Source organism: Phycodurus eques, chromosome 2 (assembly GCF_024500275.1).
Source record: "Phycodurus eques isolate BA_2022a chromosome 2, UOR_Pequ_1.1, whole genome shotgun sequence".
NCBI classification, from domain to species: domain Eukaryota; kingdom Metazoa; phylum Chordata; class Actinopteri; order Syngnathiformes; family Syngnathidae; genus Phycodurus; species Phycodurus eques.
The window spans coordinates 7,787,702-7,805,305 of record NC_084526.1 but is presented as its reverse complement, the minus strand read 5'-3'; the positions used below and the strand labels follow the sequence as shown (position 1 = coordinate 7,805,305).

Here is a 17,604-nt window from a genome sequence, read left to right as displayed (position 1 = left end):
AAATGTCTACTAACAGCACGTGAGTGGTTTTCCTTGCCCGCGTAATCCTTTCAGAGGTCGAAGCGAATCAGGGAGTCGTGCAGGCAGCCGGCGGGGAGACACCTTGGGCGTGCTGCCATTCTATGGCAGAGCCTTCAAATCCACACTGACAGTCTTTGTGTTGCTGAGGCGAAAACAGTTCAATAAACCTTACCAGGGTCCAATGACAGATCTAAAGAACTATCCATTGCTACCTCGAAAGGAAAAATTAACTGAGAGGACCGTTGTTACAGTTAGAAGCATCAACCTGACCAAATGTCTTAGAAAGACAAATAATTCAGATTTAACTAGCATCCCCATTCCAAACACAAACTAATAATTGGATTGATTATGTGTACCACAGCAATCTTTTGCTTGATAAAATTAGAAATAACAGGGCTTTTTTTGCCTTGCTTATGTCCCTCAGGCCTCTTGTGTTGTGTTTGATATAATATTTTATAGGATGTCCAACACATACAGAACCGTGTCACAAAAGAGATATTTCAAACACAAAGTCCTTAATGTGGGACAGACGATTAGCCAGCAGAACTGCAGTGATCCTGCGGCGTTTGGTTCGTGCAGTGCACGGGAAGAAGCTAGAGCAACCTCTCTACTCACCCTGCCTTGCTCCGTGTCATTTATTTTCCGCTTTCCCAGGATGAAGAGGTCATCAAGGGGACCCGTTTAAAAAATGTGGACGACTTCGAGATGGCTGTGGTGATCGGATTAATGGCATTTCCACCAATTTCGAAGGGGAAAGATGATTTGAGTTACAAGTATTTTAAGTTACACCTTGTATCTCAAGGCACAAGTGTACCGTACATGTGTTTGTGACACCAGTCCTAGGACTTTTCTTACACACGTCGTCGAATCAAAGTACTTGAAAATTTGATAAAGGTTGTTCAAAAATTTTGATTACCGGTATGTTCTCATTATTTTAAGAGACTACAATGAGATGTTAAATTCAGTCCAACACCCCTTTTGTGCATAATTAGCAGAATTCCCTTAGCTGATAGAAGATACTATATCATCTAAGTAATATAATTATAAAACATGGCAAATATTACCTGTGGGGTTTCAGCATTTAACCAAGCGAATGAGAAATGTTTATTCTTAGTTTAGCTTCTCTGAGGTCTCATCGACTGTTCAACTTTTTCCATTAAATAAGCAAATTTACTAATAAAGTGTGTTTTGCCCTGAAGCACTAAAGATACGCCTTTTCACTCGCCCACTTCACTTTATAATGAAGCGTTGGAGGTTTGGGAAGTAGGGAAGAGATTAATAAGATAAAATCTCTCAACAGCCAGCGTGATTTGCATATCAAAGCTGATATAGTGAACTCGAGTGCCTGTCTCCGTGAGTGATGGTATGACCTCATCATCCTTCTGAAAGACACAAACAGGGGTATTCAGAGAAGTCAGAATGGAGGAGTGTCGTTTAGTCCCAAAAAAATGTTGGCATTTTAGGTCATTCAGAAAGCAAAAGACTGCCTTCAAATCTCCTCCGCACAATCACACCATAATGTCTACTTGTTGTGTGTGAATGTAAAAACCATATTCACAAACACAACAAAGAGCCTTAAACTTTTTTATTTTGTATTTTATGTTTATCAGAAAGGCTCTTTAATATGCCTCTTCAGCCTGGCAACGCAGCCTCTGAGGGTTTTCAGAGAGAAATTACCTGCAATAGCCCAGTTGTGAAAGCTGAATTGTTTTCCACATCCTCTTTTTCTCATTACTGCCTTATCAGTTGGGAACAGTTCTCTGAGGCTGAGGAGCAGTCGAAGAAAGGCTCTCAGTCTCTATGGGTGTCTTTGAGGATGTAATCTATGACTAAGTGACAGTTGGCCCCACCGCAAAATTTCATATTAAGCCCAGAGGATAAACATTGCTTTGCAAATTTCCTAATCCATTATTAACTCTTGGCCACAATCACTTGCAAGGTGGACAGTTGTGCAGATAGTGAGGCGTAGCAATAGATGAAATAAGATAATGGATGGGATTTGTCTCAGATGTTGAGTGCAAATTAGGATTAGAAAAACCTGAGCTAAAATTAATATTGGTACTTAACATCACGTGGCACCTTAATGGGACCGACAACGACATGCATGAGTGAAAGACGACTGAGCACTCAAATGAGCTCACATTAGTGTCCACACAATTCCACAGATGTCTTATACAAATGTGTTATGAGGCCACACAACATCAGTGTCAAGGTGGGATAAAGGACTCCGACACTTTATGTCAGCATAGTCCCCGGAAACCTTTTAAGATCCTTCTCCACTCCACAGTTCCTATACTTAGCTCTGTGCACATATATATTTTGTGATCTGTGCAGTGGGGAATGAGTGCGTTTTCTCCATATCGACATTATTATTATATAAATTAGTTATACAGTTACAAGTATTGGAGCAAGTCAACATCAACCTACAGACAACAGTAAACCATACTATGGCATTGCTAGCTATATATTTGTATAGCTCTGACCATACCAAGCTAGCCTAGCAGTATTAGAGTAAGCTAGCAACCAATTTTAGCAAATTTACTTTCAAAATTGCAGAAGTACGATGAGGTTTCAAACTTGAAACCCTTTTCAAGCTTACTCTTTCTCTACTTTATCGTATGACCCAAATGCTCCTATCGCTTGCATTGAAGAGGACCTACTGCGCATGTACAACTTTTAAAGAGAGTCTATGGTTTAGGATTTTGTGCCCCAAGACCAGAAATACGTAACAAAATCAGACAACATAGATGAACAAAACAAAATATCTTGTAAAGGAACTGACTAAAAGGTCATTGTTTCACACACTACCTAAAGTAATGGTTTCATCAAAAAAAAAAAAAAAAAAAAAAATCAACAACAAATGTGATAGCTATATAAGGTATACATTCCAAGAACCACTATTAACATATACAGAAACGAAAACGATATTTAACAGAACTAGGAAGTGTAATTATTGCAAAATAAATAAATAAATAAATAAATAAAAATACATATTGCATTGCGGGAATCGCGCAGCTTGACATCACGTATACATTGTATTCGTTAGCATTAGCAACTAGCTTTGTGAGCCATCACGCAAATAGTTACATGGGCAGCCGGCTGTGCGCTGTCTGGGCTTCCTGTACATTACAGTCTGGTTTAGTCGGTGTAGTGTCTTGTTCTGTATGTCTGTTTTTATCCACTATTTACCAATCGATCAGCACACAGCTTGCATCTATTTGGCATGACATTACATTCTTCTTCATGACCTTTTCTTCGCCTCATTTTGACGTAATATATTTACATAGTGCCCTCCAGTGTTCCGACTGAGCTACCACAGTTGGATAAAATTGTGCCTTTATAACAAGATGATAAACTTGTGTTCCTCTTATTTATTTATTTTTAAATGAATGCCTTATGTTTTTGATACTCACAAGAAAAGCAACGTTTAAACTGAAATCTATTCATATTTGTGTTTGAAATGGCCTCACTAGAAATGTTTGCAGACAAGAAAATGTTTCCTGCTATATGCACAATGTGAATTTAAGAAAAATACTGTTGGTTATCAAAAAGGGGAAACCAATCGGCTGTTCATTATTAAGTGAAATGTCTTATTTTCTCTTGTGTATTCTTAATTGTACTTTAACCAAGCAAAAATATATTTGATCATTATACTTGATTATTCCTATAGAATTGTCAGTAGAATACTTGATTACTAATTGCAGCACTACTGGATACAAATTCTTATTTGTGACAGGTCTGTTTAATGTCACTTCAGAAATAAAGTGAGAAAAAGTAATTCATAGCATAGCATTGTCATACAATAACTGAGAACCTACTATCATTCGGTTTTGAAGGGGCAATAAACTAAGCACCCCCCTTGAAGATTTACTTTCAGCTGACGCGTTTTCTTATAAACGTTCAATGCACTTGTTTATCCCATTTGTTTTGATAAATAAATATGGATTTTAAAATATATTAAATATACAAATGCAGTATACGATATATACATATTAATTATGTTTAAAATATGATATATGTGAAAATATATTTTTATTTTGTTGGTAAAATGACTCAAAAGGGCTCGAAAATCAACGTGTAGGACTTGCGACTTGACTCGGTCGGGACTTGCCTATCTTGACTTGGGACATGACTCGGGACTTGAGGGCAAAGACTTGAGACTTACTTATGACTTGCAAAGCAATGACTTGGTCCCACCTCCGAATAACTATAATAATAACAATAACAACTGCTGGAGAGCAGAATCACCCACTACTTTTATTCTCTATGTAGGAAGAAACACTCGACAGACTAACAAGTGGTTTGTCCATTTCAAAAACCCACCAAGATTACATGGCGTTATTTCATCGTGTGACCCTCACAAGACTCCATGCACACTTAATTGATTTGAGCTTCACTATCCACACTATCACTTTGCCTGCAGCTGAGCAGAGCAAACTGAGCAAAGGGTTGCAGTAACATCATTTCACACTCGTGAAACTGATTTGACCGTCCCATTGAGCGCAAATAGAAATGAGAAAAAAATAATTCCTCTATCCACGTTTTTATTCCGATGACAAGCGCAAACATTTTGCTGCCAATCCAAAGCATTTGTAAAAACAGGAGTTCTGATGTAACTCTTGGATTGGGTCTAATTGGATTGCGCTGGTCTACCTTAGTAAGTGTCTGTATTTTCTGATGCAATTTTAGCAGCATGATGCAACTCTTGACAGTCTCCAATCTTGAGAGTCTATCATAGTTTATTCACATCACTGGGACATGCAAATCACCAAATTATATAGATAGATCATTTGAACCACATGTTATGGTAGCATTTATAAAAAGGAATTACCAAAATAGATGACATGAAGATTTATTCTTTTGCATGTTTGCTGCGATTGTATTGACTCCGTTTTTGATTTTTTTTTTTTAAGTCAAGCATAATTGTAGAAAAGCCATGACAAGAACTGGTACCAGTACAGACAAAAAGAAAGCATCACATTAATTCTAGCATCCCTGCACTTGTTAACTGTCAGATAAGGCTCTGTTCTGTGGTTAAAAAAAAGAAAAAAGAAAAAAATGGTACAAGGTATGGAAACTGATTATATTTCAAATTTTCTTTGCCCCCATGTCAAATCTTTTTCCTGCACAGAACAACTGCTTTAATCTGCCCTCATAATCAAAATGAAAAAGTCCTTTTTGTTCTACTTTAAAGAATAATCTCAAGATTTGACTGCCTTTGAGTATGTCTCTGTTGTTCTGTTTGAGTCAGAACGGCCATTGTTTTAATAAACACAATAAATGTTAGGAATTTGCATAGATTTTTAAAAGAAAATGTATTCTTACCTCATAAATAAATTTCTTTACACCCTCATGATATTTTATGCTCCCCAGACCCCCCGTGTGTAATGTCAATGAACTTGAACTTCATTTTGACAGTTTTGAATGCAGTTTATTAACTTTTTTCGTTTTGTTTTGAAAAACCGCCCTCAGTTGGGATCATCGGAATCGTTAAATTTGGAGGGCACATTTTATCTAGCAGATTCAGATGTGATCAATAAAAGGGGAAAGATGTTGCTGAGGTGATTGTGTTTTTAAAGAACCCCAGTGTGGGATGCATGAGTCATGATGTGCAAAATGTGTGCTCTCTTTCGTCACTGTAACGTAAGAGTGATGCTCTGGGGACACACTCAACTGTTATTTCTGTTCCCCTGTAATGTTTGACTTGGAGTTGAGTAAGAAGACACAACCTCCCATTGAAATCTTTTTTTTCCTTTTCAGGTAAAACCCAACCAAAAGAACCCTTGTGAGCGTGCCCCTGCAACTTCAAGTTTTCAAGAGCTTCTTCATCACAGCGTGAATTTCAGTGGTGTAGGCTGCATGCAACAGACAAAAGTTCAATGGCAAACTTACATTAGGACTTGAACTTGGATGTGAAGGCTGCGAAATACAGTGCTAAAGAACTGCTAATCAAGTGACTATGAAATGTATAGACCATGATATAATTAGGATTTGAAAGACTTGTCACTGATCTTGCACTCAAACCTACTGTTTTATTTCCCTTGACAGAAAAGGATAAATATATCATATATTATAAATGGCATATACTGTATGTAAACAGGCGGAACGGTGGATGACTAGTTAGGACATCTGCCTCACAGTTCTGAGGACTGGGGTTCAAATCCCGGCCCCGTCTGTGTTTTGCATGTTCTCCCCGTGCCTGCGTGGATTTTCTCCGGGCACTCCAGTTTCCTCCCACATACCAAAAACATGCATGGTAAGTTGATTGAAGACTCTAAATTGTCCTTAGGTGTGAATGTGTGCGGAAATGGTTGTTTGTTTATATGTGCCCTGCGATTCAGGGTGTACCCGGTTCAGGGTGTACTCCGCCTCTCGCCTGAAGACGGCTGGGATAAGCCCCAGCACACCCGCTGCCCGAGTGAGGATAAAGCGGTACGGAAAATGGATGGAAGGATATATGCAAACATGCCAGTATAGGGACAGCAATCCGACTAGACATCCATTAAATTTTATGATCTTTGTGTAAATATGCCACTTAGAGGCTGTTAGCCTTTAAGGGGTTAGCAGCTTACTCATCTCGAAATAGCCTTACATTCTGTTCATTCATTCATTGAGAAACATGCTATTTGGCACTCTGAATGTGTCCCATGCCTCAATAACACAACCTAAGCTAATCATTTCGATGTATTTAATGTTTTTTCTTTCACTGCGCATTTGAAAAACAAGAGCATCAACTTAAGACAACTGTGATGATATGACCACTACCTCTGGTTGCTATTGAAATAAGATTAAAGGCAAGTGTGTGTGGGTTAAACATGTGCAAATGCATATACAGCATTCCCCAGGGACCATGGATATTTAGGATTGTGGTTAGTACAATGGTGTTGGATGACACTTCATTATTCTAAAGGGCATTGCTAATACTTTGGCTAGTTTATGAGAGGGGTAACATATTAGAAACAAACAGCAATCAATTTGATGCAGCACTTCAAACAATCTTGTCATAAAAAATATTGTTAAATGAAGATGTCACTAACAATCATATCACAATTAAACTTTAATATATTTGTATATGCGTATCGTCGCTGGCGAGTAGGATCCTCACATCTCCAACATCGCTACTTTTCAGGGAAAACACCATCTTGCTCGACTTAACACCTCATCGTTCAAGTTGGTATTATAATTTATATTGGTATATACGGCACATACATCATTGCGTACTAACATCTACACAACATCACCCATAGGTCATGTTTAATCGCTAATTTAATAAACTAAAATAATGATAATTTATTTATTACGCTGTCATTGATTAAAACAGTCAGAAACGTTGCCAGCGTCCGACCAGACAAAAATACTTTTATGCTTCTGAAAAATAAATGACTTTGATTACATTATCTTCCCAAACTCTTTTTCAAAGTTCTTACGGCCACGAGTGATGCAATAAATCAAAAGGTGACCTTAATCTGTACGCAACTTAGCTTTTCGGCCGAACGCTTCCTTCGGCGGTGATCCATTTTTAACCAAACGGACTTATTCAGTTGTATCCAACCTAACTAAAAAACCTCCAGACTTTCAATCACGAAGCGACCTAATGCCGCATGGAGTGAAGAAGAGGCAGAGTTCTACATTTCTCACACAATTCAAGCGTTCAAAAGAGTAAATAGATGTTTTCTCAATATTTTTAACACTTCAAATTTTTGAATAATGCATACAAATAACAAAAGATGTGGTGACAGAGCAATAGTATCGATTTTTGAAAAAAATATAAAACTGACCATATTTGGACATGCAAGGTTTCCGCCCAACAGCAATGATACGCTTTGTATACGTTAGCTCTTCATGTGTACGTAATGGACTGTCCAATCAGTGTATGTTATCTCGTTGACTGTTTACTTGGTGTTAACAAACCATCACCATAAAAACATTGCTTTATGTATTTCAGGAGTGTGAGTTGTTCCATGTTTGCATGCCACACTGTGTGGTTAAAGAATACATATACAGTATATAACATCCAGAACCATCACGCCTATTCATACAGAAAATGTAAATAAACCTACACTGAGCATGTACACGCCAAATTTGTTTGTTAAGTGGATGGGAACATATCTTCGTCCTCTGATTGGCTCTTGGCTCTAAAAGCCAACATTCCACAGTAACTTCCCCACTGGCCGAGTGTGGTTGCTCACTCACCTGGAGTCCTTGTACACTGTGTTGGGCTGCCCACGCCAAGTTCACACTGCCTCAGGCATCACAGATCTGATCACCGGCTCCGCGTTGGACTGAGATTACAGCGGAAACATGTTTGTATCGGTCACAACTGTCATCACTCTGCTGGGCCTCTATTCGCTGCATCCTACTTCTGGACAGGTAAGTGCACTGTGAACAAAAGGAAGAAAGTATAAAGGACTTACAGAGATCAAGCATAGATTGTAAATCATGCTCGAAGAGTTGCACTTGGAAGGCTTGTGCCTGGCATCACGAACCGAAGCAAACTTTGACCGAGCCTAACTATGCACATCAGCACCAGAAAAACATCTCTACTCTATGAATACATTGAATGTATCGCTGTCTAATAAGTGTTGACGGTCAAAGCCTCTTAGTTCAACTGAATCTTGTAGAAATGTTCATTTTTGTATTTGCTTGAGTTTTACTTATAAATTGCCACCTTTTTTTAAATTTCTATATACAGTTTGGGTCCATAAGGATATATAGTATGAGTACATAGGGAGAAGAGACAAAAATAAAAAGGGGACCTGTACATCAATTTTGCGCTGCATACCTGCATGCCTCCTACGCGCTGTGCTAACGTCAACCATACATGTGAAAATGTGGTAGAAAGAGGCCTTTGACAAATACACTATAAACACCAGCCAAGCCCCTTAATGACTGAAGCCTCTCCAAACTTCAGTGATGTCCACATCACAAATGTGTTTCCAACAAATATTGACTCTTCTTACGTAACTGTAGCTGGAATATACATTTTTGGTTGCCTGAAAACATTCGTAGGGTGATAGGGCAAGGGGGTAAATTACGCTGTGGAGAAAAAATGTTCGTCTATTTTCATAGATTTGGAGAAGTAAAATAAAAGTACTCATCGTCCATCCATCCATTTTCCGTAGCGCTTATCCCAGCTGACTCTGGGCATGAGGCGGGGTACACCTTGAATTATATATTTAAAAAAATAATAAAACACACACCTTGCAGCATAATGCAGTTTTAACAAACTACAGCCAAAAAAGGCTTCACGTATACACCGTATAGTAAAAAATGTATATACACACAACAGCAATAGGGCCTGATTTACTTGTAATAAATCCCAAAGAACAGGTGCTAAATTGCATGCTTGCGCTTACAGATTGCGCACACTGTCGGCAACAGGTGAAAAAAAACTAACGAGTCATTAAAAACTGGTAATAACATTCATATTCCTATTACAAATGTATTGAAATAAATGATGATGGGATTTAAAAACATGTTTTTATAATGACTTTAGTGATACTTAAAATTCTATAAGCAATTTATAATGCCTATTTACTTCTCACCCACCCCGCAACCAGTGCATATAAAAGACTGAATTTGTCAGAGCAGACTACATCAGCGCAACATTCCCTTTTTTTCCTATTTTTGTGGCGGGTTCAAGTAGCACTTCAAACAAGCAGCGATTACTCCTGAGATGACTGAGCCATTTGTATCCGTAAGGTGACTTTTTTTGAGGGGGAAATTTTGCATGAGCAAGACCAGAGCCCAGTTTATCGTCTCTGTGGTGATGGTTTTGCACATGAAACATCCCCGCCAGCTCGTATTGCATATTTAAAAGAGGATTTTGCACTGTAGGCGCAGGCTCTGATGTTTTGGGCCAGGGGAGAGAGCGCCTCAAGTGCAAGTTGAAGTTTGAAGTGGTGGAACTGGAAGTGTTCGTCGAAGAGGAAAACAAACATATTACTTTACATTATTACAGTTACAGAAAATAAATTGATAAATTGATCAAACTGCATAAAAGCCATGTTATTTTTTTTTTTGTAACTCGCCCTGAGTGTGTGTTTTCATGGATGTATGTGGCTATCCTGCGTTCACAGTGTACTTAAATGAACCAGATGCACGGATATGCAGATTTGAAAGGAGATTTGTCTTATATGGCATGACTCCTTCTTGTGACAGGCTCCAAGTCAACCCTTGGCTCATTGAGAAGCTCCAAAATTGCATAGCTGAATGGACAACATGTAGCAATACATTTTGCTGGCATTTCAAAAAAAAATTCCCACACGTGTAAAAGTTCTCCCTCTCATTTTGCCTGCGCTCTTCAGTTTACGCTTTTTTTGCTGGTTTTCACCATACACTATTTAAAAATACAAAATCAGCCAGCACAATTCGTCTTAGGTTTGTGATCAATAAAAGGTAAAATTCATCAATTTACATCTACCCCTCCCACAATGTGAAACATAAGCTGCGCTACAGTTGAGCGCATTTGGCAGACACAATCATGGTTGCGCCCGGATAGTAGATCAGCTTCCACATCTGTTTGCATGCGCAATCAAGCGCAAACCTTCAGTAAATCAGGCCATTAGTGTTTTGTAAATGCTATATTTTTGTAACAGCTCTTGATTGAGCAAGGGGTGAGTGACCTAGCCTATAGCAAAGGTAACGTAATTTTCCATAATGTAATTGCATAGGTTTTGCTGAGTCCGCTCAATTTCCCTGATACGATACAGTTACGTAAGTTTTTCCTTGCCCCACCCACGCGACCACGCCACATCTGTGAAGTAAACTGGCAACATTCAGTCTCCGAGTTACAGTACGTGCTTGTGAGGAGAGACGCTCCATCATGCAAAAATACTTAAGTTGGACAAACATACTTTGATCCAAGTATGTTTATGTCAATATCAAACAGTACAAGTCTGTACTCTGCTGACTTCCAACAGAATCGCATTTGCAACAGAGCTGATTTGAAGGTTTCAGTCCTAACATTGACTCTGCACTTTTGGTAAGACGCACTTGCCTCTTAGGTCATATTCAAGCAATGTGCTGTCATATTTGTCCTTGCATTACTTCAATATGGTATAGATATTTTAGTTAACTGAAGTTTAAACGTAAAATAAAGGAGATGTTTCAAGTACAATTTTAAAAAGTTGTACAGTGTACAGTATATGATGTGGATGCAACCCTGAGCTTTGAAGGAGTTTTTGTGACGTGAGTAATAACTGACTAAATTTGCTGTTGTCTCACTTTTGGATCCCAGGACTGTTCAAGCAGACTGGAAATACAAGGATCCCTGAAGCAGATCCAGAAGCTTCTCTCAGCTCATGAAGCCTCCTACTTGCAGAGCCTGCGCAACCTGAAGAAGAAAATAAACCTACTGCAGAGTAACACAGGGAGACAGGCTTCGAGAACCATCAACAGTAAGGCTTACATTGGGAAACACTGGCTTAAAAAAAAACAACTAGTATTTGTGTAATGTTATCTATAATTTTCATGTTCGGATTGATTATATCTACAAGGTACCTGCCCAAGGCCAGATGTGCCAAACAATGGGAGGAAACTGGGCAGATCGCAGAGTGTGGGCCATGAGGTTCACTTTTTGTGTGACCCTGGCTATGAACTTGTGGGATCAGAGAGCAGAATTTGTCAGGAAAGTCTGAGCTGGAGCGGCCAGCAGCCGACATGCAGAGGTGAAAGTGACCGACATTCCCTGTGCTCTATTCAGTGTGTGACGCATGGTCAAATTTGCTTTTAATGTTATGGTCGTTTTTCAAAGAGCTGACTTACCGGTAATTTAAATATAAGTCAAAATGCACATTATTTGGGTAAACCTCATTACTAGCCAATCTAACATCGATATAATTTTTAAAATGTTATTTGAATGCATACATTCATTACTTGACATGATTTGGTCAGCTATTCTTTCTCTAGCTGTTGGTACAAAATGTTATTCTTTGGTGGAATCAAACTTCAAATATTACGTGAAATTTTCTTCACACGAACCACTTCTATCTTGGTCTGTCTTCCCTCAGAAGTCAACGAGTGTGCGTCTATCCCATGCCTGAATGGTGGAACCTGTCTGGATGACGTTAACCAGTTTTCTTGCATCTGTCCCAAAGGCTGGGCTGGAGAAACCTGCCAAAGCCCTGTGCCAACGTGTATGTATAATACACTAACTACAAAGTTAGTCATTTAGTGTAGCTAGCAAGTAAGACTATAAACATTGCAGATTGTAAGAAGTGATGGTTGTTTTACATGATTTCACACAGTAGTGCAATACATGTTCAATAGCTCAAAACGGTGTGTCTTCATGTGGAACTCTACTGCATCATATGGAGAGATGGGTATGGAATGGATTTGTTGTTGTTGTTTTTTTCTTACATCATTCAGCGGGAGGAGGGCAAATCTTAAAAACGGCTATCTGACTGCACACTAAAACTACAATTTTGAAAATATTGTTAGATGAATGCTAATGCCATAATAATCTTAGTAAACTGAGATAATATAGTTGCACAAGTGGGCACACCCTCTTATAACTGGGACATGGCTATGTTCAGAATTAACTAATCACATTTAAACTAAATGGGAGGTTAAATGATAGTCAGTATACACCTGGCACCATTTCAAGTGCCTCTTATTAACTCAAATTAAAGTTCAGGTGTTCTAGCAGGCTTTTACTAAAACAACATTTCTTTGTAGCTGGAGCCTGAAGGTTTTGTGGTAGCACTGGCTGGTATTTGGAACTGTTCGTAATTCCCTCTAACTTGAAACAGCACCAAAGAATGGTGCTGCCACCACCACGCTACACTGCAGGTATGGTGTTTTTTTTGGGTGATGAACATTTGTGTCTACGCCAAACATACCTTTTGGAAGCTTGGTTTCACTTGACCATAACAAAATCTCCCAAGCACACGTGTGTTATGGTCTGATGAAATCAAGGTCGACATCTATGGCCATAATTCCAAAAGATATGTTTGGGTTAAACACAACACTGCTTATCACCAAAACAACACCATTAACCTAAGTTTGAATGTGATTGGTTAATTCTGAACACAACCAAAATAAGAGGGTGTGCACACTTGTGCAACCACATTATCGTAGCTGGAAAGATTTTGGTTTTGTTTTTGTTTTTACTTGAGCTGTACAGGTTATAGGCCACATTAATGATGGAAACAGTTTTAAATCTAACCCTTGGTCCTGACATTTGAATAGGGGCGTATAGAATTTTTACATCCACTGCATATGTAACATTGTTGATACAGCTCTTGTTTTGGATATCAATAGAACGTGCAGGTGTACCTAATGAAGTGTCTGGTCACAGTCTACTACAGATTTATGTAAATCCAGAAACTTTTTTCCCCCTTTTTTTAAGCCAGGCATTCCCTGGTTTACAAAAGGAGATTACTCCGCTCAGTGGTTTGGTTTGCCAATACAAGTCAATGCTACAACCCACAATGTAGGATTTATTGAATTTAAGCCTGAAGTCCTGGACAGTTTCTGGGTGAGTGGCTGTCTTCTCCCTGATGCACAGCTGCGGAATACAAAGAAGACCAGTTTATTTTGTTTTTTAAAAATTATTATTTAATTTCTCCTTCAATTTTAAGGCTGTATATTCAAGTTTCTTTTCACATTAAAATATGCAAGAAGAGCGCCCTTCACATTGGCACTTAGAATACAGAAGGTCCAGAGTTTTATTCTCTCTTGTTGCACAGTCTCCATATTGTGTGAATTTGTTTGTCGATGAAAGCGAGGAACATAATTGTGGTCTCCACTGACGTTAGGTGCTGGGATGCTGAAATGATAATCTCGCAATCACAGTGTGCGTGACGTGCGTGACGTTGAAGTGTGAATGTAAATAAATAACCGCAGTTTTCTAACAGTCATTAATTCAGCTGTTTCAGCCATTTTATGAAGATAATAATACTTATTTATTAATGAAAGGCCATGTGTATTAATTTAACTATATTTTAATTGCTGTTGTAGTTTCAATGGAGGCGGCATAGTGCACGAGTGGTTAGCGCATTTGCCTCACAGTTTTGAGGATGGGGCTTCAAATCCGGGATCCAGCATTCCTGTGTGGAGTTGGCATGTTCTCCCCATGCTTGTGTGGGTTTTCTGCGAGTATTCCAGCATCCAAAAATATACGTTTGGTTAATTGAATACTATTAAATTGTCGAAAGGTGTGAACGTGAGTGTGAATGGTTGCATGTCTAAATGTGCCCTGCCATTGCCTGGAGACTCTAATAAGAATAAGTGGTATGAAAATGGAATGATAGATGGTTTTCAATGGTGCAGTTACACTGCACTGATGTAGCTAAATGAGATGATAGTTCTCAGGATGATGCAGTGTCGTGTCTACTCTACTGCGTTGCACAATCACATTTATTCACGTATTGTTAAACAAAATATATATTCTGACAGTATCAGTCAAAAGTGACCATTTTTATGTATCCCTTTTATTGGTTCTCATTGGATTTTGCTTGTGTCCCCAATGACTTAGAGTCATTAAGTTGATTCAGCTTTGCCAAATCTAACTACAACTTCCAATGACCTTTACTGACTTCCTCCTCAGTCTTTGCCACCATTGCAAACACCTCCGCCGCCACATCCCAGGCGTCTGCTGCTGCTGCCGCTACGCTGGCAGCTGACACAGCTGGGTCCTTTGTGCGTCCATCACGCTGCAGCACCGTGCAGGGGACCACCCACTGCACTTGTGAGCCAGGATATACCATCTCTGGCAGAGACAGCACTACTTGCACCGGTATGACTAATAAGTGATGTCAAAAGCAAACCCTCAAGCAATGTGTTTTTACATCGAGTGTATTTGTTTTTGCATTACAGACATAGATGAATGTGAGCTGTTTCATAATGGTCAGGCTGGGAAGCTCTGTTTACACACATGCGTTAACACCGCTGGAGGTTACCGCTGCTCCTGTCCTGCTGGATATGATGTCACCCGCGATGGACGCAGCTGTAAAGGTGCATATTTATTGGAAAGCGTTTACTTTTTGTCAGATTTGTAAACACACCATATGGACCAAAGTATTCGTCAACTTACACTTTACGATACATCTCCAGGGGCTGAATCTTCTGAATTCTGAATCTAATGGTTTTATTTTGGGACAGGTCTTCCCTTTGAAGCTGTACAGACCATTTCATAATGTTTGGAAACAAGAGGTTTATATTATTTTTACTTTAATAATAGGTAGCCAGGGTACTTCTGGCTGGCAGAAAGTCATTGACTACCAATGACCTGAAATGAAACAATGACAAAAACTTATGTTTGGAGTTACGGCGCCAGATATTCCCCAACAGGTTTAGAGTTTTTTCGAGCTCCTTAAATAAATAAATAATATATAATTCCAGTAGAACTTGTGGGTGAAGAAAATCAAGTGATGTCGTAAATCGTTCTATAGAGAAGATTGTAAGACTGCCAGGCGGCCACTTCTACAGGGACAGACTGGGAAAAGGCATTTACTCACAGCTGTGTACATGATGTTTGGTTCGGTTGTCTTTGAGTAATTTAGCAAAACATAATGTCTAGCCTTCTAGTAAACAGTGACTATCCCTTGTACTGAATTTCCCATGTCAGTGGATAAATAAAAACACACGCCATTAATCGCGCCATGAGTCCGAGCAACAGAAAAGTCCGTTAATTAGCCAGTCCCTCAATGATCATGCTAACTATAACTAACTACCATCATAGAGCCGGCTTACCGATTAGACAATATAGGCAAATGCTAAGGGTGCTCTGACCTCCAGGGGGCGCCACAAAATTGGGGAAAAAAATCACCTTCAATATCTACCCATCCATCCATCCATCCATTTTCTGAAACGCTTACCCTCACTAGAGTTGCGGGTGTAAATGGATCATTAGCTAACACAGATTATGACTTGACATAGATTCAAATGTAAAGCAATGTCCAATTAATATCATTACAAATGATAATACCAAATAGGTCCTCCTCGGTATGATCGCGCCATGTGAGAGGCAGGGCGAATTTGTTCATGTGACTGCAAAGAACTTTGTAAACATGTCAGACCGACCTAAAATGTCCAGAGCACTGGGAAGAAGAAAAAAAAGAGGTAAAGATACATTAATGAAATGAAGCATCACTTGTACTGTGTCCGTTATTCAGCACAGTGTACTATGAAGGGTTTGTTTACTAGTGGTACCATCTGACCTTTTGCCACCCAGAAATACTTGTGACTTCAAGATAAAAAAATGTTTTTTAAAGTGTAACGGTCTCCTCTCCTCTGGGAAGACTTATTTGAAAAGTGGGTCATGTAGAGGTTACCATAATATATTATATCGCAACTCACCCCTTCTGTTTGAATCTACATTGAGTTTGCATGCAAGAAGTATGGACGAATGATACTTTTGTGCCCGCCATGTTGTTTCTGCTTCCTTGCAGACATTGATGAGTGTGCCAGCAGACAAAATAACTGCAGCAAGGAGCAGACGTGCATCAACACTTATGGAGGTTTCCAGTGTGTTCGTGTCGACTGTCCAAAAAACCCTCATGCCTCTTACGTCAAAACATCACCGATGTAAGACTGAAGTGTGCTCTCGGTGGGAAAAAAACATTTAGTTCTCAATTCAATTCTAGGAGAATAGAAGAACTGAATAACAAAAAAAAATCTTTATTAAGATAAAAATGTCCACTTTTGATTGAGACTCCCAGATCAGTTATGTGTTTATTATTGTGGTTGTAGTTTGCAGGGGTGAAGAACGCTACATCCTTACGACCACTTCCGAACTACAACCACAATAATAAATGTAATAATGCCTCTCTTATGAAATTTTAGATACAGTTCTTGTGTCGAAACATTTACAGCATTGTTATTCCATTTACTCTTGTTATCCTTTCTTTCTAGGCGCTGTGAGCGGAATCCCTGCCCCGTGGATAACAAGCTGTGCTCTCAAGCTCCAAATTCCTTCTCCTACCATTACCTGGCAGTCGTATCTAACCTGTCAGCTCCCCGTGTCATGTTCCGGGTTTCAGCGTTGCGTCCGATAGGTGACACGCTTCGCTTCTCCCTGCTGGGGGGAAGGCAAGCTCGGCGTCACTTCACAGTGCAGCGTTCGGATCGCCTGACAGGTCAGCTGATGCTGAGCAGCCCAGTTCAGGGCCCCGCCACTCTGGAGGCCGAGGTGGAGATGAGTGAGCTGGAGAGACGAGTCCAGCTGGGCAGGTACATCACCAAAGTCACCATGTTTGTTTCCCCGTATGAGTTCTAAAACAAATAAGACGGGGAGGAACGTACTTGGCACCAAAAAGTCAAAGGTCAAACATTGTAGCCTAAATGGTTATTCAAGTAAACATAAACCAGCAAACTACCTTTCATGTAGTTAACAGTACAGCTGTACTTGCACTGCTGCATGTAATAGATGGCTTTATCACAAGACATCAATACATTGCTACAGAAATGAAAATGTATTGCAATGTTTTTAATGGATTGTTCATTGTATATTCCATGTCAATCTTATGTTAAATTACCTCTTTGAAGTCATAATGAAGGAATTATTTTTGCATTACAAACTGTATTTAGGTGATTCCCAACCAGGGTGCCATGACAGTGGGGCATACTAGTGTGCTGTGA

General features: G+C 39.3%; 1 protein-coding gene across 1 annotated transcript; it reads left to right on the top strand.

Annotated features, from left to right (window-relative positions):
* The first annotated feature begins 8,230 nt into the window (after positions 1-8,230).
* LOC133415186 (fibulin-7-like) lies at positions 8,231-17,391 on the top strand. The gene is made up of 8 exons (XM_061701054.1): positions 8,231-8,391; positions 11,261-11,420; positions 11,520-11,690; positions 12,033-12,158; positions 14,573-14,761; positions 14,842-14,979; positions 16,416-16,551; positions 16,879-17,391. Exons 1-8 carry the CDS (start codon positions 8,323-8,325, stop codon positions 17,240-17,242), a joined length of 1,353 nt encoding a protein of 450 aa, XP_061557038.1. The 5' UTR covers positions 8,231-8,322; the 3' UTR covers positions 17,243-17,391.
* The last annotated feature ends 213 nt before the right edge of the window (positions 17,392-17,604 follow it).